The sequence below is a fragment of the Lissotriton helveticus genome, chromosome 3_1 (genome assembly GCF_964261635.1).
Source record: "Lissotriton helveticus chromosome 3_1, aLisHel1.1, whole genome shotgun sequence".
Lineage (NCBI taxonomy): Eukaryota > Metazoa > Chordata > Amphibia > Caudata > Salamandridae > Lissotriton > Lissotriton helveticus.
The window spans coordinates 1,961,324,824-1,961,351,556 of NC_136061.1; the positions used below are offsets into that span (position 1 = coordinate 1,961,324,824).

Below are 26,733 nucleotides of genomic sequence, written 5' to 3' on the forward strand. Positions count from 1 at the left end.
TAGGATGAATGATGTGATCCACCAATGATTTCACTTTTTAATCAAATAATATAGCGAATTCCGCTGCTTTCTTTGGAGAATCCTTCAGCTTGAGGGTTGGGGGAGAGCAGTTAGGATTTTTGACCAGATCGAAACGTTTTTCTGGGTATGTTTTTGGCTGAGAAGAGGAGGGTTTTGAAGTGTGATGCTTTTTCAAGGAAGAAGTGTTTGTGGTCCTTGGATCTTGCTGAACGTAGCGTAGAAAGATTAGTGGTGGATGGAGCTTGTCTGCATTGTTTCTCCAGGATTCTCAGGTTCTTCCTTCCTTCATAAAGGGATTTTTTGAACCAAGGTGCTGAGGGAATAAGCCTTTTCCTTTTGCTTTAAAGAGGAGCAACATTATCGATTTCGACTGCAAGGACTGAGAGGCATTGGGAGGCGAGATCATTGACGTCCAAGTTAGGGTCTAGCCTTGGAAGTGATATCATAGCAGAAACAGAGTTTCGAGGTCAATGATTTTGGTATTATGGAACCAGGTAGTAGTCCTTTTAGGTTGGCCAAGAGTTATAGAGTGTGATGGGTGAAGAGAGAAGGGGAAGAGGAAGTGGTCAGACCAGTCTACATGAATAGGCATAGCAATAGTAAGCATGCCTGCTTACTATGCCCATTGCTAAACCCTGCGACTTTTCTTTTCTGCTCACTAACGTTTCCCCAGCCCTCCCGGTGGTGCCAGGTGTCAGGAAGATGCAGGATCCTCCTCCCCTGATACCTTTATACACTCCCAGCTCTCACGCCCTATTTTAATCCCTGCCCACCTTGTCCTTCCAGCCATTGCGCTAAGTGCCGGGGAGGGGGGGGTTGAGACTCGTCTGTGACCTTAATTTCCCGGGGGCCGTCATTGGCACCTCCATAAAGCGAATTTATGGCCCTGCCTCTAAACCCCTTCTCCCACTGAAGCCTTTGATCCAGTCTTCTGCCCCCCTACCCTACACTTCGGAATCTGGTATACCTGAATCCTTTTTTGTGTCTTTCACACTAATGTTTTTGCTTCTATCTTTGATCCCGACTTTACACCTTGATAATTCCAGGAGCTCACAGGTCCATCTCCCAACCCTCCCTACCTGCACGTCGCTTAGACCCTCCCCCCCCCCAGGAAAAACTCTCTGTGACGTTGTGCGCAGTACACTTGAGGAGTTAGGGGCCTCCTCCAGGCTTCTAGTGTGGGGTTTCCTGTGTCTTTTGATGGGGTCAGATCGGGCCGGGGATAGGACGCTATTCAAGTTCCCGAAGTGACATTATACCGCGCATGCGCGACATTCAGTGTAAGGCACCTTCTCCTTCCTGCTAGGAGCTAGAACAATCCCAGGACACACTGCGCCATTCCCACGCCAAGCATTGCAGTACGCGCATGCGCAAGGTAGTGTCTATCTTGTGAACTGCTTCCGGGGTCTGTGGGTGGATACCACTCTTCTACGGGCCTGGTTTTAGAGTGGTCGCTCGAGCAAGCCCCGATCTGAGCCGCGTGCCTGAACAAACTTTTCCTGTGGCAATAAAGGTCCTTCATTTTGCGTCGTTTTTCAGTAAGTAGAAATATTTGTTCCAAATGAGCGTGGACGTGTCCATTAAGAATAAGTTATACGTGTTATACGTTATTGTACAGCAGACCTGAGTAGAATTTCGCTGTTTCAAGAGGTACGATGTTTATGATTTTTCTTAAAATATCCCTCCAAAACAAGTAAAGGGGCACACCATACTTGCCGTATTCACCACACAGTTTAAGAAGGGTTGTGTGAAGTGAAAGATTAAATTCACGATTCTAACTTCCGCTGTAGAATATTTGGAGAAAGCATACCCCCCCCCCCCCCCCCCCACCCACATACATACTACATGCCAACATTTTAGAAGAGGAAGGTGGGAGATAATCTGGAGAAAATATTTCCTCCATTAACGTAAAGGCAGTTTCCGGCAGGAAACCACCACAATAAAGTCATTTTTTAAAAATCGTGAGTCTCCAGCCTGTATTGGGCATGTATGCACATATTCCAGGTGGTAGTTTTTTTTGATGTGCAGATTTATATAGCGGGAACTCTACCCGAAGGTATTGGAGCATTTTACACAACCCTATTTATGTTACACAAGGAACCATTCTTTTTTGGTATGCGAAAGGTGCTGCCTCAAATGCAAGAAAAACTAGGAATACCATCAGTAGAAGGGGAAAAAAAACATTTTTTTGTAAGGATGAATAAACGTTATCTATATTCAAAACTCTGTTACCAGCTCATTCCTTATTTTCTCATAATATAACTTGGCTTTTTAAGATAAAATTGAAGGGTGACATGGATTGTTACTGGACTCATCAGACCCCGTGGGATGATAGCCAAGGTTCTGCAGGAGATCCCTTTGTGGACATTTTGGAATAGTTTCGTTTTAAGTAAAGTTACCTTGCTACACTGAGCTGTATGTAATTAGCTAAAGGCCAGAACTGATTTTTTTTTATCTTCCTGTCATGGAGAGGTGTAATGACGGACAAGATTTGTTTGTAGTAGTTTAAGGTCCGGTTAGGAAAGCTCCAGTAAAATAAATGTTTACAATTGGGGTATGTGCTGCGTTTTAAAGACCATCAGCCCTGTAACGGTGGCCGGAACTAGCAGCATAAAGCATTCTTTAGACCGTGATACTCATGGTGCAGACCACCAGCGGTCCGTGGATCTTGCAGGCAATGTCTTTTTAGGTCGAGCAGACTACTCTCAATGCGTGAGCATTGAGAGTCTGCTACAGACCTAATGTGGCCCGTATTCAGGAGAGTGGACAGCTACCAGACGCGCGCTTTGACGAGGTCAGATTTCACCTCGGGAGCGAGCGTCTGGTAGCTGCGCATGCGCAAATCAAATCCCTTGCTCACACACACACACAGGCAGCCCCCACCCCTCTGCATGCACGCACACACACAGGCGCGCGCATGCACACGCAGGCATACGACACACATACAGGCACACATACAGGCACACTATCCCCTACCTCGCATTCTCTCTCAATCACACAGTCACGCATGCGCACACACATTCCCACACGCGCGCACACTCTCCCCCTCCCCCACCCCTCCCAGGCATACACACAGGCACGCACGCACTTCACTTCAGCCCTGGGCCCCACTCACCGACTGCGCTCTTCCGGCGGGCTCCTCTCGCGCTCCGCGCCTCACGGAGCATCTCGTCTCCTCTTCACAATCGGGGCTCCCTCAGGTCCGAGGAGCCCCGCAACAGGCGCAACACTCCTCCTTCTCCCCGGCCCCCTCCTGGGGACCCGGGCTGATTCGGACAGGCAGGGCGCTCCATGCGCCGGCAGCTCGCGGACCTCGGGAGGCGGGACTTCCGGTCGGCCGCGACCGGATTGGCCGGCCAAGAGCTTCCGGGTCGCCGCGGGACTTGTATTTAATATACAGTCACCCTTCTTCCCTCATTGTCGTCCCCCTCCCCCAGCTGCATGCCTCCAGGACAACATACGCAGTAGATCTTGGATTTTGGCAGCACATTAATCATGTGCATCAGATGATGGCTTAGCGCGATAAGCTGAAAAACAGGTACGTGTGTGCTTGTTTTTATCAGCGATTGGCTCACTTGACTTACTGGTGTCGCAAAAGGATTCTTATCTTTATGAGCTCCGGCGGGATCCTCTTTTTCTTTTTTTTTTTTTTCTTTTTCGAAACAAAAGAGCTGCAATAAATCATGGCCCGCCCTCCCTGTCTGCGTCTGCAGCAGTCCCTGGCCCCTGCCTCTCCCCTGAGGAGAGGTCTTCCCCGCCTGACACCCCGTGTCCCACTCACAGCCACTTTAGCACTGTCTCTTGAGGTGGTGCCCTACGGGCGGGTTTCCCTTTCTCCCTCTAGCGCACGTCAGCCTCGCTCCATTGCCCCGGCTTCACCTCGTCTCCATGACAAAGTAGGATGTCCCTGCCCTCCACTACAGCTCTGCCTTGTTCGCGTTCTGGCACTAGTACAACCCCCAGCACACCCCAGGTTCAGCTGGATGTATTCCCGCACTGCTGACACGCTCTTCTTGGGGAACAGCCCTCACGCTGCGTGCCAAAGTTAAGTAAAGCAGCCTTTCCTCCCGGGACCTCCGGTAGGCATGTGTCCCACCTCCCGTAGTACACCCCTACCCAGAAAGCTGAGTGTGGCGCCTGTCCCATCTCCTCTTTCGAGGAGTTCCTCTGCGTGCTGTGTGCTCAGTGCTGCGGCCAGCACTGCACTTCCTCATGAAACTGTTCCTCTACTTCCCCACTCTGTCCCGTTGCGCTTCTAAAACTCCATTCTTACCCTCAGCACTCTGTTTCTTTCACAGTTCTTGTTCGTGGTTTTCCCGTCTCTGTCTAGTCTAGCCCCGTTTCTTATTCGCTCAACCAATTTCCCTTCGCTGTTATTTCTATTTTCCATCCACTCTATTTTCTTTTTTATTATATTTATTTTGCAGTTGTATATAGCGCCAACTCGGCCCAAGGGTATTAAAGCCTTTTACATGAGCTGTAGTTAGATTATGACCGAACACTGCCCGAGTTCCGCACCTCATGAGGAACGGAAGGGAAAACAAAGTGAACAGGCCCCACGAGTGTTTTACGGGGAGTCGGCAGCTGTGCAACACACAGCTCCAGAGGTGAAAGGGCAAACGAAGCAAGTGTCTGCTTGGAGAAGGGAAAGGAGACTGGGAGAGCGTGAGAAGCTTTACATGTGAGACGAGGTAGACTGCACAGGATACACAGAACATGCTCCGAGGACAGAGGGGTAGAGAGCAGCGGGTAGAGCGGTAGCTAGATTGGCCGGCAGCCATATGGTTGGGTTAATCTGCTGCCTGTCAGGTTAATCTGCTGCGTGTCATGCATGGGCGTGAGGTAGGCGAAGGGGAGGCATGAACCAGGTGACAGCGGCACTAGTAAGCAGCACTGTGACACCTAAACACGGGGTTAACCACTGGTTTTAATCTGCCTGTCCAAAAACCGGTTCCCTTCCCAGAAATCCCGAGGCCCACTCTCTCCCAGCAGCTTCTGAGTGAACACTGCGTCCTGGTGCCGCACCAGTTTGCTGCCATTTCTGAATCAATTTGGGACTGCAGAGATACTGAACGCTGTGTTTGGAAGCGACCACTTCTACTACGAAAGGGTGGCACAGGAAAAAGTAGGGGAAGAACTATTGCACGGTGTATTTGCACACATTTCTAGGAATGAAACTGTTAATGAAAGTAGTTGGGTGTCCGAATGCAGCATGTAACTGTGCCTGCCTCCGCCCAGCTGCCTGCAATGGATATGGGTTTCAAGTCAGTGATCCCCTTTCTGTAATGTTTCATTAAAATGCCGCCCCGTTATGTTGCATCCTCTGCGTGGTTCCCAGACGGAGTAGGAAGACGCTACCAGCAATCCAGAAGGATGCAGCTGCTGTCTAGTTTCGAAACTCTAAGAATAAGCACCGGCAGCCTGACTGTGATGCAGGCGTTTGTTTACACGCATCACTGAGGAGAGGAGCGGTCATCCCTCACTGCTCAACTCTCACAGTTTTAATTCATGCTAATAAAACCCTCCCCTCTGTCAGCCAGAGATTCTTTTGGCCAAGCAGAGAGGGTATAAAAAAGGTCTCTCATAAAGCTGTTTTATCATCATCTGTGCTTTTTGGTGACAGTGGCTAATTTTTAATTGAATATTGTAAGAAATGAGATTTGTTCCCCTGTCCTCTGTTTTGATAGTAAAAAAATACCCAATAATTAAGGTACAGAGGGCCCCTCACAGATCTCTAGGTTTCGCTGCCACTGTGCCTGCTGCACTAGTAATATCTACACTCCTTTGCTGATGGCACGCGACGCAGCTATAGAATTGCTGCAAAATGTTTAAGATGCGATTGTCAGATATTCCTTTTTATGACGGGCACATGCTGGTGAGCTTTGCAAGGGACAACCGGGGGTAACAGACATTGTCATTTACAACGCCATTACTTAATTAATGCTTCAGGAAGGGGAAAAAACAATAACATTTCAATGCCAATAGCTCAAAACAATGTCATTGCGAGACCTATTGCATTGTAAATGCTTGTTTTTAATCGAGGTTCGGATTAGAGGGGGCCACTGGACCATGCGCGATAGCAGCTTAACTAGGTGTGCTCCAGCGGCCCTCTTTTGTGTTAGCTGACCGCCTCTGTGACGTCACGCATGGCAGTGGCGGAAAGCAAGGGGCCTTCAAAAGTCATCTGTTGCGGTTTCACAGCCGACTTTTATGGGACCTTTTGGAAAGCTTCCTTTTTTGCCGATTATTCTCTGCCCGTAGCTCAGACTCTGTCTGCAGCTTGCTCTCCCTCGCCATTATGACTACCACAGCCTGCTTCACTCCTTGCAGAACTGCTTGATGGTCCATTCAAGGTAGGTTCGTTGAGTGCTTTCTGCTTGTTTTTCATTCATTTTTTACTGCTTTCTCCATCCATCCATCCATCCATCCAGTTTTCTGAGTGCTTTTTCCTTCCTTCCTTTCCGAGTGTCATTCCGCCTGCAAGTCTTTGCCTCTCAGTTTGGGTTATTCCCTGTTGCACTCTATCTGCTTTTTAGGTTGAGCTTCAGCACGCATGGGCTGTCTGTAAGACGCGTTGTAATTAAAAAAACAAAAACATTTTTCATGTCTGCTGCTTTTCATAGGTATTTTCCAGTTGTTGCTCTTCTTTGCTGCTTCCTAACTGGATTCTGCAGCCGATGGGTCTCTTCCGTCTTATGCTGAAGAGCACTGGCCAAGTACAGTTTCCTTTTGCTTCAGGGTTTATCTGTTGTTCGGGAGAACTTTTTCTCATGCTATCCTTCCCTGCACTACAAGCCCAGCTCCGTATCAGCATGCACTCCATAAACACTCTCCCGCCCCCATATCTATATCACACAGATACATACATTCATACATATATTTCATTGTTCCTTTAACTGTTAACTCATTGTTGATTTCACTCATTCACCCATGCCCACACCTGCAAACATGCCAGTCAGTATCAACTATGCCTTATGAAATGACTAGATTTGTTAACTTTGCCGGGGCTTGTTTATTTTTTCTTTATCGTTCTTAAATAACTGTCAGTCATTTTTTAATGTGATCTCGTCTTAAAAAGGCGATCTGTTAGTGCTTCTGTACATAACTCATAAATTCGTACCATGTGGACATCCTGTAATAATAAGAAAAAAAAATCCACAACGGCTGCCATTGATGTGCATTCATGCGCATATTGTATTGTAATTGCATTTATATAGCATGAGATGACCAGGCATATATATAGGCGCACAACAAGACTATGGCTTTTAGTATAACATTCACAGTAATGATGTATGCCTCAAAGCAAAGAATGGAAGGTCACCTCTCTTCCATACAAACCCAGAATAACAATTCCAGGCAAACAGTTCAAAATAGTTCCTTGCTGAGCAACACAATGAATACAATCCAAATGTTCGTGTATATCAAACGTTTTTTCAATCCCAAAATTCCATGTAGGAAAAGTAACTTCAATTATAACACCAAGGTACGTAGTTATTGTGCTGCATCAATCCAAAAGTTTTTGCAATCTCAATATTCCATATGGGGAAATTCACTTCAATTATAACACCAAGGTACGTTGTTGTTTTGCAGCATTAATCCAATTTTATTATAGACTTTCTTCCATCAATCAAAAAATTGGCAGCCAACACGTGTTTCGTCTGGCATTAATATCATGCCTTTCGACTTCTTCAGGGCTGCAAGCCAAGAAGATTACAGTAAGACACTATTTGCAACCTATAAAACTTCAAATTCTATCTTTTCTAAAGTTAATGGGTAAAGTCACCACCTACGTGCAAAGCCTACTCCCGATACATCATTGTAATTGAATTTAGTAAAGAAAAAAAGAAAAGAAGACACCCTGTAAAAAATGGTGCATACCCTGGTGTCAAAACAAGAAGAGACCCAAAGTCCCAAATCTGTCAGGGATAAATACAACATAATTTGTTTACCAGTTCGAATACTCTCTGTTCATACAATTTCCGTATACATAACCAAAAGCTGCGCTCTGAAACGAAAGGAGCCCACCCGTAGTCTCGCATCAGCCACTGAGTCACTTATTCATTAACTATAGTAATATACTCACTCAAACAAAGAAAATCGTAGCATGTAAAAATCTTCACTTATTTGTATCCAAAGTTATATCCAAAATCCAATAAATTCACGTTGGTTGTATCCTGAAATATAGTAATTATAAACTCCTCAGTAAGTGTCCCTTAACTGTAACGAAGGGAACACATAATGATCCACACTCGTCGTATCACTCACCTAATAATGTTCTTTCCAATGCCGACAAAAAAGAATCGCAAAGTATCGATGTCTAATGGCCAAGGACTGTCAAATATCCAGACAGATATCAGTATTCATGTACTTGACAGACCCTCCAGCTTATCGCGATTTGCAAAAAAATCGCGCGATCTCTGCAAATGCCGCGATATTTGGCATAAAGCCCGCGAAATTTGCCGTTTCCGCACCCATTTTCCATTTCATTTGCGGCGAGAAGAGAAGGAGCCAGGAGGTCGAGGATGCGCGAGGGAGAAGACCACGGCGGCCGAGAGAGGGAGAAGACCAGCACCACACCAGCAAGAGGGGGAGAGAGCACGAAGCGGCCGAAGACTCTTCCTCAGAGACTTCGCACCCGTCTGCCTGGACACGTAAGTGCGCCACCCTGCAGTGTCTGCTCTTGAGGGCACGCCTTTTCGTCACGGCGGCAACCTGTCCTGCCCTTCTGTGTGCGCATTTGAAAGAGCCCCGCACCCTTAACCTTTAGGACTTAAGCGATCTGAGAGAAAAGAGGATGAAGTGATCTGGTCAGGCTCATACAAAATTGCCCAAGCGAAGATACTATGATTAAATTCAGATTCAACTTGAATCTGCACACAGTGTGCATTCGATAGGCATCTGCCCAAGATAGACTTACTGTATACAATAGAAACATTTCACGGGGTAAAAACGAAGCAAGTTAATTGGACATTATATCGTATATTTTTCATGAAGATGGAATGTAGATTTAGGGCATTCTTACGTTTGGGGCATTTATTGTTACGTTTTCAATCGTGGCATAACTAGACCAAACGAAAGTTGGGCTGTCGTCGCAGATCATTAAGCAGACCCCCCAGGATATAGCGGCATGGATTGGCAAATTTAGCGGCATGAGGTAGTAAAAACTGTGAGCAACCAAAAATACATGAGGTAGTAAAGGTAATAGTGACAATCGTGAGCAAACAAAATACTTGAGTAAAAACTGTGAGCAACCAAAAATACATGAGGTAGTAAAGGTAATAGTGACAATCGTGAGCAAACAAAATACTTGAGTAAAAATTGTGAGCAACCAAAAATGCATGAGGTAGTCAAAAGTGCACAAGAGGAGATGAAAGTGACAAGTGTGCAGTTATAAGAGAAAACAGAGTATAATTTGAGGTATAGTACTGCAATAAGTGCTAGACACTCAGGCACAGGAACAAGCGTTACGTGGGCAAGGTCAAACAGTAAGATATCTGTGTTTGGTGTTGCAAAAACCCCAAAATAAAATGCCGCTAAATGCCGCTAAATTTCCATTTTTGTGCCGCTAAATTTGCCAATCCATGCCGCTATATCCTGGGGGGTCTGACTTGATTCTCGCTAAGGACAAGATAAATAAAGAAACAAAACCTCCTTAAGATATGGACCTAAAAACTGTAACTCGAGCTAAACTAAACAAGCATTCTATAAATAATGCTTACCTATCGTAACGAGCGTGTACGCTCTCTCTGGTGTCCGAGTCGGCTACTGGCATTTAACTCGGGCGCCATATTCTATAAATAGCCGGTTTCTAGACGTGGGTAACAAGGTCGCCATCTTGTAATGGTTAAGATCTCTATAGAAATAAAAGGATCTACCCTCCAAAAGCAAGTTTGGAAAATAATTATCGGTCTCTAATTGAACGTTTATGTCTTAATCTTTATACAAATAATAGTGCATTAGCTTTCAATGTCCGAAGCGATAAAGTTTCTTCAAAAATATTTCCTTTTCACGTATGTAACTCAATGAAACAACTTTTACAGACTCATTTCAATTTAGGTCAAAAAGTATTCTATTAGTTGAATTACTGACAGTATTTTCAAATTATCTGTCAAATATAAATTAAATGTCACAACGTGTATTCGAACCCGTATCCGGTCCATTTTACGATACCTCCGTTTGTCGAGTGTGGTCTAATCTCCAATCTAAAATCAGATAAGTCACTCATAGCAGCGCGAGACCCAAGGACTACTCCCAATCATTCCAGATGCCCAACCCCTGGGCCATACACGGAAATCACATAGATTGTGTGTATTTTAAATATACGGAGGAAAGAAGAAGCTGTTTGAAAGACAGAGAATGATCTCATTCACCTGATTATATTGTTATAACCGTAATTTCCTCAGACACTGTACATCACAATACATGAAATAAAATACAGATTATTTCAGGAAACAAAGGTTAAGTAAACAGAGGCAACAGTAGTTAGTTTTTGTGTATTTCAGGAAAAAACTGTATACAATTTAAATTGCAATATCGTTCATTTCTTAAAGAGCTCATATTTCCTATTTCAGATCATTAATCGCCCAAGAAAAATTGAAGTTCGGGGTCTAAGTTTAATCCCTCTTCAACTGCCCAGAGAACCATAATCCATCTTGCTTCTTTACGTCTAAGTTTCAGGGTTCTATTCCCACCTCGTCTATCTAGAGTAACATGTTCAATTCCATGCTAAGTAAATCTATGGTTGACTGAATCATTACCATTCTGGATAGCATGGGAGGCAATAGGGTACCTGGTATCCCCATTTTTAAGTGCGCGAAAATGTTCCATCATTCGGTCCTTTAATTTTCTGACTGTACTTCCTACATAAATTTTCCCACACGTGCAGGCTATAATGTAGATCACAAATGTTGTCTCACAATTTATGAATGAGGTAATTCTGAAGGTACCTGTATTATTGTATTCAAAAGAATGTATCTTTTTAGTAGCCCATCTGCAACAACTGCAGAACCCACAATAATAGAAACCCACCGGTTTCGTACGCAACCATTGTTCAGTTAATATAGGTTTGGTAGGTTTAGGGTAACTTGGGCTCACCATATTAGCAATTGTGGTACCTTTGTGAAATGTCAAACTGGGTCTCTCAGTTAAAAATGGTATCAAGTCACTGTCTGTTCGTAATAGATGCCAGTGTTTGTTAAGAATAGCAAACAGTTTATGGCTCCCTGTTCCAAAATTGGTAATCATCCTCACCTTGTTTGCACTTTTAGTTCCCACATTAGAGTTCTTGGGTCTCAATGTCTCACTTCTCTTAAGTTTAGAAACTCTGTCACAGGCTTTAGTAATAACCTCAGCTTCATAGCCTCTGTTTCTAAATCTTTTAGTCATATCCTTAATGTTAGTATCAAAGTCGGTATCATTAGATCAGTTCCTCCTGGCTCTCAACATTTCACCAAAAGGAATTGCTTGAATTTGGCTCTTAGGGTGGCAACTATCTGCCCGTAGTAATGCATTACAACTGGTTTCCTTTCGGAACATCCGACTACATAGTCTGTTATCTTGCACAAATAATTCTATGTCCAGAAAAGTAAGATGTTGTTTGTCAAATTGAGTGGTAAATGTCATATTCAGATTATTAGAGTTAAGATAGGAAAACAAGTTAAGTTCATCTGAGGAACCTCTCCAAATCAACAAACAATCGTCAATATATCTTCCCCAGTAATAGATATGATCTATCCAATTCTAACCTTTAGGGCCCCAGATCCACTCCGCCTCTAGACGTCCCATAAAAAGGTTCGCGAAGGACGGAGCGAATCTGGAACCCATAGCAGTCCCAAGTCTCTGTCTGTACCATCTATCATCACAAAGGAAGATATTATTTTGTAGTGCCATTTTCGTCATCTCTAAAAGCATCATAGTATGCTCTAGGTATTCAACCGGTCTTAGGTTCAAAAAATGTTCTAAAGCTTGAATGCCCAACTCATGGTTTATATTAGAGTATAAGGAAACAACATCTAATGTTGCTAAAATCATATCAGGTTCCCATGTTACATCATTCATGATATTGAGAATATGTTTTGTGTCTTCTATATGAGACAGTAGATTTTGGACAAACGGTCTCAAGTATACATCTATGAATTGTGAAAGTTTTTCCTTGGGTCCACCTATACCTGATATTATCGGCCTACCTGGTGGTCGCTGGCGATCTTTATGAATTTTCGGCAACGTATATAGGCACGGGGCCCTAGGACATTCCACTCTCAAATACCAGTATTCCTCATGGTCAAGTAATGAACGATCATACCATTCCTTCAACTTTGTGTTAATCTTGGCCACAGTCATTGGCAAAGGGTTAGTACTTAATTTCTCATAATACCTAGAGTCATTTAGTTGAGATAAAATCTCACTGTTGTAGTCTTCTTTGTTCATAACAACAATGTTGCCACCTTTGTCAGCCATACGTATTATCACATTAGATAGCAATGAAAGTTCCTTAAGAGCTAACCTCTCATCCTGTGTTAACTTACCTCCAAAATTTCTTTGTTTGTTGTTACGTTCTCTCCTTATCAGGTTATCTATATCCACAATTACTGATTTTATAAAAAGCATCAACCACATTTCCTGCTGATAATTGCGGTGTCCACTTAGATTTAATTTTAAGCCCACTAGTAGGCGCATAACCTGGATTAATATCCAGGTCCCTTAAGAGTGAGCTGACCGTAACTGGATCTTCCTCATTTTCAGTCAATGATAGCAGTAATTTAGTATCATATACTTCTTGTATGGTAAGATTGCTCATAAATGGTTTAAGGGATGATGTTTTATTGCTACTGTCATGTTTAGAAAAATGTTTTTTTAGTTTCAAAAGTCTTGAACTTATAAATTTTAGTCAAAAACCAATCCACACGTACAGTTGGACAATATCCCAAACCTTTCTTTAATACTGACATCATATTTTCTGATAAATCAACAGATGAAAGGTTAATAATCTCAATTTCATTAATATCTCCATTCATTTCCTCCAGGATCGTAGTCTCATCCCTGGTCTTACCTCTTCTGCCTTTGCCTCTGCTCCCTCTGCTTGTCTTTCTCCTGGGTTGTTCCCATATCTCCCCCTGGGTTCTCGATTTCCCATTCTGATCCGACGGACCTCCTCTAAAAAAGGATTCGGGGCTACACTAGCTGTTGTACTAGGGTCATTGTTCTCCTCATTTTCACTTGTCGATATATTACTTGAGGATGTATTTAATTCTGAACTAGTGGGTGTTAAACCCTGTTTAGTAGTTTGCCCTCTGGCCACCAGATGATCAAATTTACGAGCAAAGGGTGGTGGAGAGTGTTCTGAACGGTATTGATGGAATTAAGATTTATCAAGACAATCTAGTTTATGGGGTTGATCTAAAAGAGCATAATGAGAAATTGACCGTGGTCTTGAAAAAGCTTCTTGATGCTGGCCTCACCCTGAAGGTGGATAAATGCGATTTTGATGTTGGAGAAATGTAATATTTGGTGCACTTGGTCTCTGTGTTTCGGATCGGGCCTAGACCATCGTTGGTAGATGCCATCTCCAATCTGAACTATTCCAAGGATAAAGAAGAATTGGTGAAATTTTTGGGGATGGTGGAATTTTACAATATGCTTGTTCCCAACTCTGGGCAAAAACTGACTGCATGCGGGTTTGTTAAAAAAAGTATGGGTTTGTGTGGGGTCAAGCATGCAATGAGGAGTTTGATGAGATTAAGAAATAACCGAATGAGGCTCCTAGTCTGGCTAGTTTTGATCCTCCTAAGGATTCATATGTGATGATTGACGCTAGTTCCAAGGGGTTAGATGCAGTCTTATTACAAAATGTGGAAGGTTCTGCGAGGACTATTTTGTTCACTTCCGGACCTGGGAGGGGAGAGGAATGTAATTACTTGTGATGGAGAAAGAGGCGCTTGGAGTTTACTGAGCAATACATAAATTAAAAAAACTCTTGTGGAGTAAGTGCTTTGAGGTCATTTCTCGTCATAAACCTTTGAAAGAAGTCTTTGGGAAAAAGGTGTTGGTTTTTGTTTATCACAGGAAAAGGAAGTGGGTGGTTGCCTTGCAAGATATTGAATTCAAAGTCTCATACATACCCAGTTCTTAAAACATTTTGACAGACTGTCTATCCAGGCTGACTGGAACCAATGAGAGTCCTGATTTTGTCTGAGAATTGTGATATATATATTTTCCAGGAGAGGAATTTGATGAGGAGGTAAATGTCTGCATGATTAATGATGGGCGAGATGGGGAGAGAAACAGGAGTGTGAGGAGAATCTCAGAGGATTTTGGCATGTTAAAGATGATTTGGCTGTAATGAATGGGATATAAATGCGTCGAAGTAAATTGGTTGTTCCTGAGAGTTTGAGAAGCAAATTGGTGGCTAATGTCCATGAGGATCAGAGAGGCATACTTTTGGCCAGCTATGGTTGTACCTATATAGAGAGTGGTACGTGATTGCCCTCATTGTCCTAGAAGTGACAAAGTACTGAAGTGCAGGACTCCACCTATGGTGATCAGAGAACCTAACTTGTGGACATAGCAATAGACATTTTTGGTCCGGGAAAGTTGAAGTCTCAGGATCGCTATGTCTTAGTCTGTCTAGACATGTTCTCAAGGTGGCCAGTGGTGAAGATAGTCAACTCTGGGAACAGTAGCGGTAATCAAGTTTCTGGGGGATCTGTTTGAAAGAGAAGGCTTTCTTGCATCCATTTTATCAGACAATGGTGTTCAGTTCACTTCCTGTAGTGGAGTACTTTTTAATGGCAAAGAGGTATCTAGCATAAGAAGGCAGCTTGTATCCTCCTGAAAGCAATGGTGTGGTGGAGAGGTTTGTAAAGGTTCTTAAGGAAGCTATGCAATTGGCAGTAGTCTCTGGAAATGACTGGGAAGAGGTTGTAAGAATAAAAGTGAGAGTACAGGTTTACTTCACATTCCTCTACGGGGGTGCCTCCTTTTAGGTTGTTCAAAGGAAGAGCTGCCATCATGGAGGTTATTCCGTTGTGGGTGGAGTCTAGAAGGAAAGAAGCTGATAGTGGTGTGGATTGCACAGGTGCAAGGAAAGAGAGGGAGACAAGGAAGGAATTGTTTGAGGAAAACAGTGAAGACAGTTGTGGGGGTTGGTGGGTGATTGTTCAGCGTCAGGTTACCAAAGAAGGGACTGGGTAAGTCCAAGTTTGGAAAGCTCATGAAGATCATTAAGCTGTTTGACAGTGTTGCCTAAATCAATGACCATAGGATATGGAATCTAAATAGGATTGCCAAATATCACCCACAAGAAATGAATGGTGCGGAGGTTTCTGTGACACAAGAAGAAGAGGAGATCTCTTCGCACGATGACTCTTCATTTGCAAGATTGTGTCCACTAATTTATTTGTTTTCTTTGATTTGCTCCATCTTTATTTCTCAAGATTATCTTTGTTTTGTTAATCCTTTGTCTTCTTAGGTTGGTGTTATTAGGGGCGGGCGGTGATGTGGTGTTCTAGACTAAGCATCTCCTCTAAGTTCTGGTTGCCATGGAGATGATGTAGTAATTTAGAATGTAAGCACTTGCAGGGAAAATGTTGATTTATTGAAGTTTGTCAGTTGGTTCTTGCTCCTCTGTGGGTGAGGTCTCTAATCTACTCCCTCTATAATAAAACTTACTACAAACTTCACCTTGAAGATTCACAGTTTGCCGATTTACTCTATGGGCATCACCTCAGAACGACTTGTGAGAACTTCAAACCAAGGTACAAAGTTGTAGATCAAATCAAAGAATGAGAGCCCCTTGCAACTGATTCACCCAATTGACTCTTCAGCTGCAATATAGCAATGACTCTTAATCTGCTCTTCCCTCTGCTGGGTCTACACTGGCCTCACTCCTGTTGATTGGTTGTTCGGCTTAGTAGTGTTGTCTCAGGATATGTTATTAGAGTTAACTTGTCCTAACCATCTACGAGGACCAATTGTTGTGTGTGTTACCATTTCTTTTCCAGCTCTACAATTAAGGAACCTCTTCAAAGGAATCCCTTTTCACATAAGTTATTTTCACTGTGTAGTATGAACTAATTTGTCTGTAATGTGAAATGTATGTGTCTGATTGGCACCACTAATTATGTAGTCTTTTTTTTTCAGCGTGGTAACGCCTGAAGACCTTTACATAATTTGTTTGACGAAGAAGAGGTCTTGCACAGAACCCAACTTCCTGTGCTGCGCTTGTTGCAGCTGACCTCCAAGGTACGAACCCCAGGGTTTAAAGTAAAAAAAACTGATGCTAGGTAATTTGTAGGTCTCGTGACCTATCAATGCGCATGCGCATTGAGAGAAGCGAGACTATAGGGCTTTAAACAAAGTTGACCTTAAATGCGCGTGCACAGCATCAAATCGCCATCTGTTCCCCAGCAGCACTCCTCCCACTCATTTGAAGTGAAGCTTAGCTTCACTTCAAAGGCCCCTGCCGCTCTCCCCGCTCCGCCCCCTGCTGCGGCCGTGTCGCACTTCTCCTCCCCCCTCCCCACTCCCCTCATTAATGCCCTCCATTTGTCTCTCCCTATCCCTCTTACTTCACCTTTTTCTCTCCCCTTCCCTCTGCTTCGCCATCTCTTCTTTCCCTCTCGATTCCCCGTGTTTCCTCCTTTCCCCCGCCTCACTCTCTTCACTATGTCTCACTCCTTTCTTTCTCCCCTTTATATATTTTTTCCATTCTCTACTTCTCTCTGTCCCTTACCTCTGAGTTGTCCGCTCTCCCCTTTCTCTCACCCGCACACCCCTTCCCTCCCTCCACTCGTCTGTTCTCTCCCTGCCCCCTTGTTTTTTTTTCCTCGCACAAATGTGAAAGCACTGTACAGCAGCAGAGAACAGGCTCCGCTTCCCTTGTGTCGTGTTTCCAGTGACTGCGGTAGTGTCCCTTACCTAATGAATGAGTGCTAAAATATTAATTGTGCACAAATGCATCCCGGACGTTCCTATGGCAAACGACCAGAATTAACGGGCAAGGCAACAGGCTGTTATGCAGGCACATAAGTGTTTCATTATTAGCCAACAGTGTGAAGTCCAACATTATCAAGTGCAAAAATAGTATTTTACAGCATGCGGTGCACATATTCGCCGTAATATAAATAAAAGGGCTACATGAGAAATATATTTTAAGATACATCTTTACCAAATGTGCAGCTCACAATGTAATGTCCCAGTCCTGCTATATGCACGTGCACTCCTTTCTCCCTCTCTCACGCTGCCTAGTCCTCCCACCCCCTCCCTCTCCAGCGCGCGCTCCACTCGCATCTGCCTGCTGCTCCCCCGCCCACCCCCCCACTCGCCGAACCAGCAATTCACACACAGCAACGCCACTCACACACGCAACCCCACTCATCGACGCAACCCCACTCATCGACGCAACCCCACTCACCCACGCAACCCCACTCACCCACGCAACCCCACTCACCCACGCAACCCCACTCACCCACGCAACCCCACTCACCCACGCAACGCCACTCACCCACGCAACGCCACTCACCCACGCAACGCCACTCACCCACGCAACGCCACTCACCCACGCAACGCCACTCACCCACGCAACGCCACTCACCCACGCAACTCATCCACGCAACCCCACTCACACACGCAACGCCACTCACACACGCAACGCCACTCACACACGCAACGCCACTCACACACGCAACGCCACTCACACACGCAACGCCACTCACACACGCAACGCCACTCACACACGCAACGCCACTCACACACGCAACGCCACTCACACACGCAACGCCACTCACACACGCAACGCCACTCACACACGCAACGCCACTCACACACGCAACGCCACTCACACACGCAACGCCACTCACACACGCAACTCATCGACGCAACGCCACTCATCGACGCAACGCCACTCATCGACGCAACGCCACTCATCGACGCAACGCCACTCACCCACGCAACGCCACTCACCCACGCAACGCCACTCACCCACGCAACGCCACTCACCCACGCAACGCCACTCACCCACGCAACGCCACTCACCCACGCAACGCCACTCACCCACGCAACGCCACTCACCCACGCAACGCCACTCACCCACGCAACGCCACTCACCCACGCAACGCCACTCACCCAACGCCACTCATCCACGCAACCCCACTCACAAACCCAACGCCACTCACACACGCAACTCATCCACCCAACCCCACTCACACACCCAACCCCACTCACACACCCAACCCCACTCACACACCCAACCCCACTCACACACCCAACCCCACTCACACACCCAACCCCACTCACACACCCAACCCCACTCACACACCCAACCCCACTCACCCACGCAACGCCACTCACCCACGCAACGCCACTCACCCACGCAACGCCACTCACCCACGCAACGCCACTCACCCACGCAACGCCACCCACCCACGCAACGCCACTCACCCACGCAACGCCACTCACCCACGCAACGCCACTCACCCACGCAACGCCACTCACCCACGCAACGCCACTCACCCACGCAACGCAACTCATCCACGCAACGCAACTCATCCACGCAACCCCACTCACAAACCCAACGCCACTCACACACGCAACTCATCCACCCAACCCCACTCACACACCCAACCCCACTCACACACCCAACCCCACTCACACACCCAACGCCACTCACACACCCAACGCCACTCACACACCCAACGCCACTCATCGACGCAACGCCACTCATCGACGCAACGCCACTCATCGACGCAACGCCACTCACCCACGCAACGCCACTCACCCACGCAACGCCACTCACCCACGCAACGCCACTCACCCACGCAACGCCACTCACCCACGCAACGCCACTCACCCACGCAACGCCACTCACCCACGCAACGCCACTCACCCACGCAACGCCACTCACCCACGCAACGCCACTCACCCACGCAACGCCACTCACCCACGCAACGCCACTCACCCACGCAACGCCACTCACCCACGCAACGCCACTCTTCGACGCAACGCCACTCTTCGACGCAACGCCACTCTTCGACGCAACGCCACTCTTCGACGCAACGCCACTCTTCGACGCAACGCCACTCTTCGACGCAACGCCACTCTTCGACGCAACGCCACCCTTCGACGCAACGCCACCCTTCGACGCAACGCCACCCTTCGACGCAACGCCACCCTTCGACGCAACGCCACCCTTCGACGCAACGCCACCCTTCGACGCAACGCCACCCTTCGACGCAACGCCACCCTTCGACGCAACGCCACCCTTCGACGCAACGCCACTCTTCGACGCAACGCCACTCTTCGACGCAACGCCACTCACACACCCAACGCCACTCACACACCCAACGCCACTCACACACCCAACGCCACTCACACACCCAACGCCACTCACCGACGCAACGCCACTCACCGACGCAACGCCACTCACCGACGCAACGCCACTCACCGACGCAACGCCACTCACCCACGCAACGCCACTCACCCACGCAACGCCACTCACCCACGCAACGCCACTCACCCACGCAACGCCACTCACCCACGCAACGCCACTCACCCACGCAACGCCACTCACCCACGCAACGCCACTCTTCGACGCAACGCCACTCTTCGACGCAACGCCACTCTTCGACGCAACGCCACTCTTCGACGCAACGCCACTCTTCGACGCAACGCCACTCTTCGACGCAACGCCACTCTTCGACGCAACGCCACTCTTCGACGCAACGCCACTCTTCGACCTAACGCCACTCTTCGACGCAACGCCACTCTTCGACGCAACGCCACTCTTCGACGCAACGCCACTCTTCGACGCAACGCCACTCTTCGACGCAACGCCACTCTTCGACGCAACGCCACTCTTCGACGCAACGCCACTCTTCGACGCAACGCCACTCTTCGACGCAACGCCACTCTTTGACGCAACGCCACTCTTTGACGCAACGCCACTCTTCGACGCAACGCCACTCTTCGACGCAACGCCACTCTTTGACGCAACGCCACTCTTCGACGCAACGCCACTCTTCGACGCAACGCCACTCTTCGACGCAACGCCACTCTTCGACGCAACGCCACTCTTCGACGCAACGCCACCCTTCGACGCAACGCCACCCTTCGACGCAACGCCACCCTTCGACGCAACGCCACCCTTCGACGCAACGCCACCCTTCGACGCAACGCCACCCTTCGACGCAACGCCACCCTTCGACGCAACGCCACCCTTCGACGCAACGCCACTCTTCGACGCAACGCCACTCTTCGACGCAACGCCACTCACACACCCAACGCCACTCACACACCCAACGCCACTCACACACCCAACGCCACTCACACACCCAACGCCACTCACCGACGCAACGCCACTCACCGACGCAACGCCACTCACCGACGCAACGCCACTCACCGACGCAACGCCACTCACCGACGCAACGCCACTCACCCACGCAACGCCACTCACCGACGCAACGCCACTCACCCACGCAACGCCACTCACCCACGCAACGCCACTCACCCACGCAACGCCACTCACCCACGCAACGCCACTCACCCACGCAACGCCACTCACCCACGCAACGCCACTCACCCACGCAACGCCACTCACCCACGCAACGCCACTCACCCACGCAACGCCACTCACCCACGCAACGCCACTCACCCACGCAACGCCACTCACCCACGCAACGCCACTCTTCGACGCAACGCCACTCTTCGACGCAACGCCACTCTTCGACGCAACGCCACTCTTCGACGCAACGCCACTCTTCGACGCAACGCCACTCTTCGACGCAACGCCACTCTTCGACGCAACGCCACTCACCGACGCAACGCCACTCACCCACGCAACGCCACTCACCCACGCAACGCCACTCACCCACGCAACGCCACTCACCCACGCAACGCCACTCACCCACGCAACGCCACTCACCCACGCAACGCCACTCACCCACGCAACGCCACTCTTCGACGCAACGCCACTCTTCGACGCAACGCCACTCTTCGACGCAACGCCACTCTTCGACGCAACGCCACTCTTCGACGCAACGCCACTCTTCGACGCAACGCCACTCTTCGACGCAACGCCACTCTTCGACGCAACGCCACTCTTCGACGCAACGCCACTCTTCGACGCAACGCCACTCTTCGACGCAACGCCACTCTTCGACGCAACGCCACTCTTCGACGCAACGCCACTCTTCGACGCAACGCCACTCTTCGACGCAACGCCACTCTTCGACGCAACGCCACTCTTCGACGCAACGCCACTCACACACCCAACGCCACTCACACACCCAACGCCACTCACACACCCAACGCCCCTCACCCACCCAACGCCCCTCACCCACCCAACGCCCCTCACCCACCCAACGCCCCTCACCCACGCAACGCCACTCACCCACGCAACGCCACTCACCCACGCAACGCCACTCACCCACGCAACGCCACTCACCCACGCAACGCCACTCACCCACGCAACGCCACTCACCCACGCAACGCCACTCACCCACGCAACGCCACTCACCGACGCAACGCCACTCACCGACGCAACGCCACTCACCGACGCAACGCCACTCACCGACGCAACGCCTCTCACCGACGCAACGCCTCTCACCGACGCAACGCCACTCACCGACGCAACGCCACTCACCCACGCAACGCCACTCACCCACGCAACGCCACTCACCCACGCAACGCCACTCACCCACGCAACGCCACTCACCCACGCAACGCCACTCACCCACGCAACGCCACTCACCCACGCAACGCCACTCACCCACGCAACGCCACTCACCCACGCAACGCCACTCACCCACGCAACGCCACTCACCCACGCAACGCCACTCACCCACGCAACGCCACTCACCCACGCAACGCCACTCACCCACGCAACGCCACTCACCCACGCAACGCCACTCACCCACCCAACGCCACTCACCCACCCAACGCCACTCACCCACCCAACGCCACTCACCCACCCAACGCCACTCACCCACCCAACGCCACTCACCCACCCAACGCCACTCACCCACCCAACGCCACTCACCCACCCAACGCCACTCACCCACCCAACGCCACTCACCCACGCAACGCCACTCACCCACGCAACGCCACTCACCCACGCAACGCCACTCACCCACGCAACGCCACTCACCCACGCAACGCCACTCACCCACGCAACGCCACTCACCCACGCAACGCCACTCACCCACGCAACTCATCCACGCAACCCCACGCCACTCACACACGCAACTCATCCACGCAACCCCACTCACACACCCAACCCCACTCACACACCCAACCCTACTCACACACGCAACGCCACTCACCGACGCAGCGCCACTCACCCACGCAGCGCCACTCACCCACGCAGCGCCACTCACCCACGCAGCGCCACTCACCCACGCAGCGCCACTCACCCACGCAGCGCCACTCACCCACCCAACGCCACTCACCCAGGCAACGCCACTCACCCAGGCAACGCCACTCACCCACTCACCCAGGCAACGCCACTCACCCAGGCAACGCCACTCACCCAGGCAACTCCACTCACCCAGGCAACGCCACTCACCCAGGCAACGCCACTCACCCAGGCAACGCCACTCACCCATTTGCTAAACCAAAAGGTCAAACTCTTCTATTGCGAGACCTATTGCATTTTCAATGCTTGTTTACATAGTAGTTAAGGGCTTTGTACGTGGTGTACATAGTGGGTGGGATAGTATAATTTGTAGATGTATATAATCATTTTGGAAGACTGGAGTGTTGAGAGTTCAGTTGAGGACAATGAAGTGGCTGATTTGAACATTCTGCTCCAACATTCCAAAGTTTGTCTTTGTTTCCTCCTTTTTGAAGAAAAAAAAATTATCTGCCCTTGGTGAATGGAATGTGATAATAGCCTTCTGCCTTGGCTATACCGGTTGTTAAAGGCCTTCTTCCTCGTTATAGGTCCCCGCCTGTCTAGGCCTGTATCTCTTTTTCAGGGCCTTCCGCAACGGAATAGCCAGAGATTAGGCTTTGTTAATAAGTTGTATGGCACAAAGGAACATTGTCCAGGTATAATGCTAAAGTACCCAATATATGCATTTAAAGAGAAATGTGAGATAAATTTGCATAATCTTACACATTGTATTTTAATTTTACAGGTACCTGTAATATTGGTAAGAGACGATGAATACAGTAGAGCAGCTACTTGCAAAGCCATTCCTGGGACTGAGTCGTGAAAATAAACTAATGATAAAACGATTAGGACCTGACAGGCCAGACCTGCAACTACACCAATGTACCCAAGACAGAGGGAAGATATACAAACGTACTTTCTCAAACACCTGGTACGCGAAAGTTGATTGGCTTACAGGAAGTACTTCCAAAAATTGTGTGTTCTGCTTTCCCTGCTTGCTGTTTGGTGGTGACCTTAAGTGGGCACGACAAGGAGTGACCGACTTGAAGCATTTGTCAGATAAAATAAAGAAGCACGCACACTCGAAATGTCATATGGAAAACCTGACAAGGCTGGGAATGTTGGGAGATGCAACCATTGAAGCCCACATAAGTGACACATACCGAAGAGCAATAATGAAACACAATGAAGCAGTCGATAAAAATAGACGCATATTGTCAACATTAATTGATTGTATTCGTTTCTGTGGTACTTTTGAACTTGTGTTACAAGGGCATGATGAATCTGAAAACTCCTTAAATCCTGGTATGTTCAGAGGCCTTGTAGATTTAAGTGCAAGCTTGGACCGTGAAATGGAAGCACGTTTAGCAAATGTTGCAGTGTTAAAGGGAACCTCTAAAACCATACAAAACGAACTTCTTGAATGTATGCTCGAGATTGTAAGAAGCTACATTGTTCAGCAGTTAAAAACAACAGACTTTGTGGCTATTCAGGCTGATGACACCACTGATGTGGCCAATAAAACACAGGCCGTATTAATCTTTCGCTATATTGAAAATGACATTAAAGTAGTAGAGAGATTCTATGGTTTTATACATTTAAAAGACTCCATTGCAGAAACTGTTGCTACAGCTATGCTCACTGAACTGGACGTGATTTTTCCAGAGCACTCTGAAAAGCAAAAACTAATTGCACAAAGCTACGATGGTGCTTCAGTTACAAGGGGAATTTTTGGTGGAGTACAGAAAAAAATTCAAGCTGTGTACCCTAATGCTCATTATGTACACTGTTACGCCCACCAACTAAATCTTATTATACAGCAAGCAGTAGGCAGGATCTCTGAGGCCTACATTTTCTTTTTGGATGTAGCCAGTATTGCAGCTTTCTTCTCAGGTTCATCAAAAAGAACTAAAATACTTCAGGACATTGTGGAGAGTAGGGTTCAAAATGGATCTGCACCTTGTTTAAACTTTAACATGCGCACAGTCAACCTAATATATGAATATAGGGTTGATCTGGAGAAATGTTACAATACCATTGAAGCCAGTGGTGACTTTGAATACAAAAGTCGAAGTGAGGCACGTGGCTTTGCAAGAACACTACAAGACAGAGAGTTCCAGTTTTTTCTGTTTTTGTTTCATGAAATAATGTCTCTTGTTGACAAATTCCATAACCAGCTACAAAAACGAGATATAGCGACTGTATTTATACAATGGGCTACAATTCAGTTTATCACCGGTATGAACAAAGTTGGAGAGGAGATTGACAGTTTAGACAGCAGACTGCCAAAAGATTCTATTTTTTCAAACCGCAGAAAAAACATCAGCAGCCTGACCCTAATTGCAAAGGAAATATGTGACACTATTGTTGAGCATGCAAAGGAACGTTTTTTCTTTACAAAGCATTTGGTGAGTGCCACATTACTACAAAGTGACCAGTTTGCAAATTATGATATATCTTTCCCTGAGCAAGCACTGCATGAAGCTGTTGAAGTTTATCCTATGCTCAACAAAGAAGATCTAAGAACCGAGTTAACTGTACTATATGGAATGCATGTCTATCGGCAGGCTACTGGTGCCATTTCTCTGCTCGCTTTAATTCATAAACTTAATATGGAAAACACCCTTACAGAGACAATGACTTTACTAAAAATACTCCTAACTACTCCCATGACAACAACTGAGTCGGAACGATGTTTTCCAACTTTGAAAAGAATTAAGACATTCTTGAGGAGCACCATAATTGAAGAAAGACTAAATGCTTTAGCAATGCTATCTATAGAGAGAGACCTTGTTAAGCGAATCCCAGACTTTAATATTCAAGTAATTGAGAAGTTTGCAGCTATTAAAGATAGGCGTGCTGATTTCATCTACAAAAAGTGAACACAAGTGTTAATCCTAACATTTCTATAATGTTGGCAGTTTGTGACCTGCTCTGTAGTACAGATATTGGAGTCTGTGAAATCAGTGATGTATGCCAGGCTTTCTCTTTTGCAAAATGGATGCTCTGAAACTTAATACTGAACATTTGAGACATTACAGATTCCATATATTTGTTTTAGCAGCACCTATCTCATTAAGTTGTGAAGGTTGATACTGCCGTCTATGCAATAGCTATCTGGTCCAAAAAACGTTTTTGTTTTTTATTACATTGTTCTGTAGGTTTGTTGATAGTTGTAATTGCACTCATGTACAACATGTGGGTCTCCCAACTGGTGAATATAATGCAAAGTAACATTCGTTAAGATGTATCGCCCCAGAGAATTGTGTGCTGATTAATGTATGTATGTACTTGTGTAGCTGGAATCTGCCCAAACATGCAGGAAAGTTCTAGTCCTGGTCAAAGAAAGGGAGCTATTCAGTCAACTACTGACAGGACTGGTAGCTTGTTAGTGGTTTGTTACTGTATTGTGATCTTCTTTCAACAAGTGTATCTTCAAATCTTTCCTACACTGCAACAGGTAGTGTTGGATGTGATGTTGATTGATACAGGAATTTTGTTCCTGAGCCTGGGCTCATAGATGGAAAATGTCTGGGCCCTTATTTTTTTTCCTTTTGTACACTTAATCTGCAGTGATACTGACCTAACTGCAGGATTGCGAGAGCTAGCAGAGATGGTGAGTGTTCCCCCAAGATAAGAGGGGTGCCTCGGATCATGTGGCTTTGCTGGTCCACTAGATCATCAATGTTTGTAATAATGTACCTGGTTTTGATGTAGTGGACTGAGGTGAGCTAATGGAGTTGCAGCAGATTGGAGGGGTGGGGGTGATGTGATCATATTTCTTCATCCCTTGCATATATCACATTAAGCGCCTTGTAGGGCACCCTTTATGGTTTGTCTTGCTGTCTTTGTCTGTCCAGTCCCTAAAATCTCACTAGCTTTTATTTTCTTAGTAGACTTAAACTGCAAGTTAATCAAATAAAGAAATCTTTGAAGTACTAAGAGTTGTTATCTCAATGGCAATTTGATGTTTTCTGGTGTTAGAACAAAGCAGCTATGTCCATATCCTAATAAATGTCTGTTCGAGGCATGTGAGCTGCTGAATTAATATCTTAGCATAGATCGCCGCCTAGTGTTGAGTCCGGATGTTTGCACCTTGTTGTCTTGGAAGAGTCTTCGAAGTATCACGAGATAGGTGACTCCTCCCCTGGACTACAGTCCGCATGGGCATCTTCTCCATCTTCAGATTGTTTTTCTCCGCCATTGGGTTTGGATGCACTTCGAAAACTCCAACTTCGAGACCGAAGTTTTCCAACTTTCTAAGGCCAAAACCCTTCTACCTTAGTCGGTATTGTTTCTGCTCGGTATCCCTCGACTCTACAACACTT

General features: G+C 47.2%; 1 protein-coding gene across 2 annotated transcripts; it reads left to right on the forward strand.

Moving 5' to 3' along the window:
• Positions 1-1,408: 1,408 nt before the first annotated feature.
• Positions 1,409-26,347, forward strand: LOC144824032 (zinc finger MYM-type protein 1-like). 2 transcript variants are annotated; one of them, XM_078683070.1, is made up of 3 exons: positions 1,409-1,559; positions 16,145-16,260; positions 23,151-26,347. In XM_078683070.1, the coding sequence occupies exon 3, from the start codon at positions 23,176-23,178 to the stop codon at positions 25,285-25,287; it is 2,112 nt and encodes a 703-aa protein (XP_078539196.1). In that variant the 5' UTR covers positions 1,409-1,559; positions 16,145-16,260; positions 23,151-23,175; the 3' UTR covers positions 25,288-26,347. The 2 variants fall into 2 exon arrangements, with proteins under 2 accessions (XP_078539196.1, XP_078539195.1); XM_078683069.1 differs by having other exon boundaries at positions 16,159-16,260.
• The last annotated feature ends 386 nt before the right edge of the window (positions 26,348-26,733 follow it).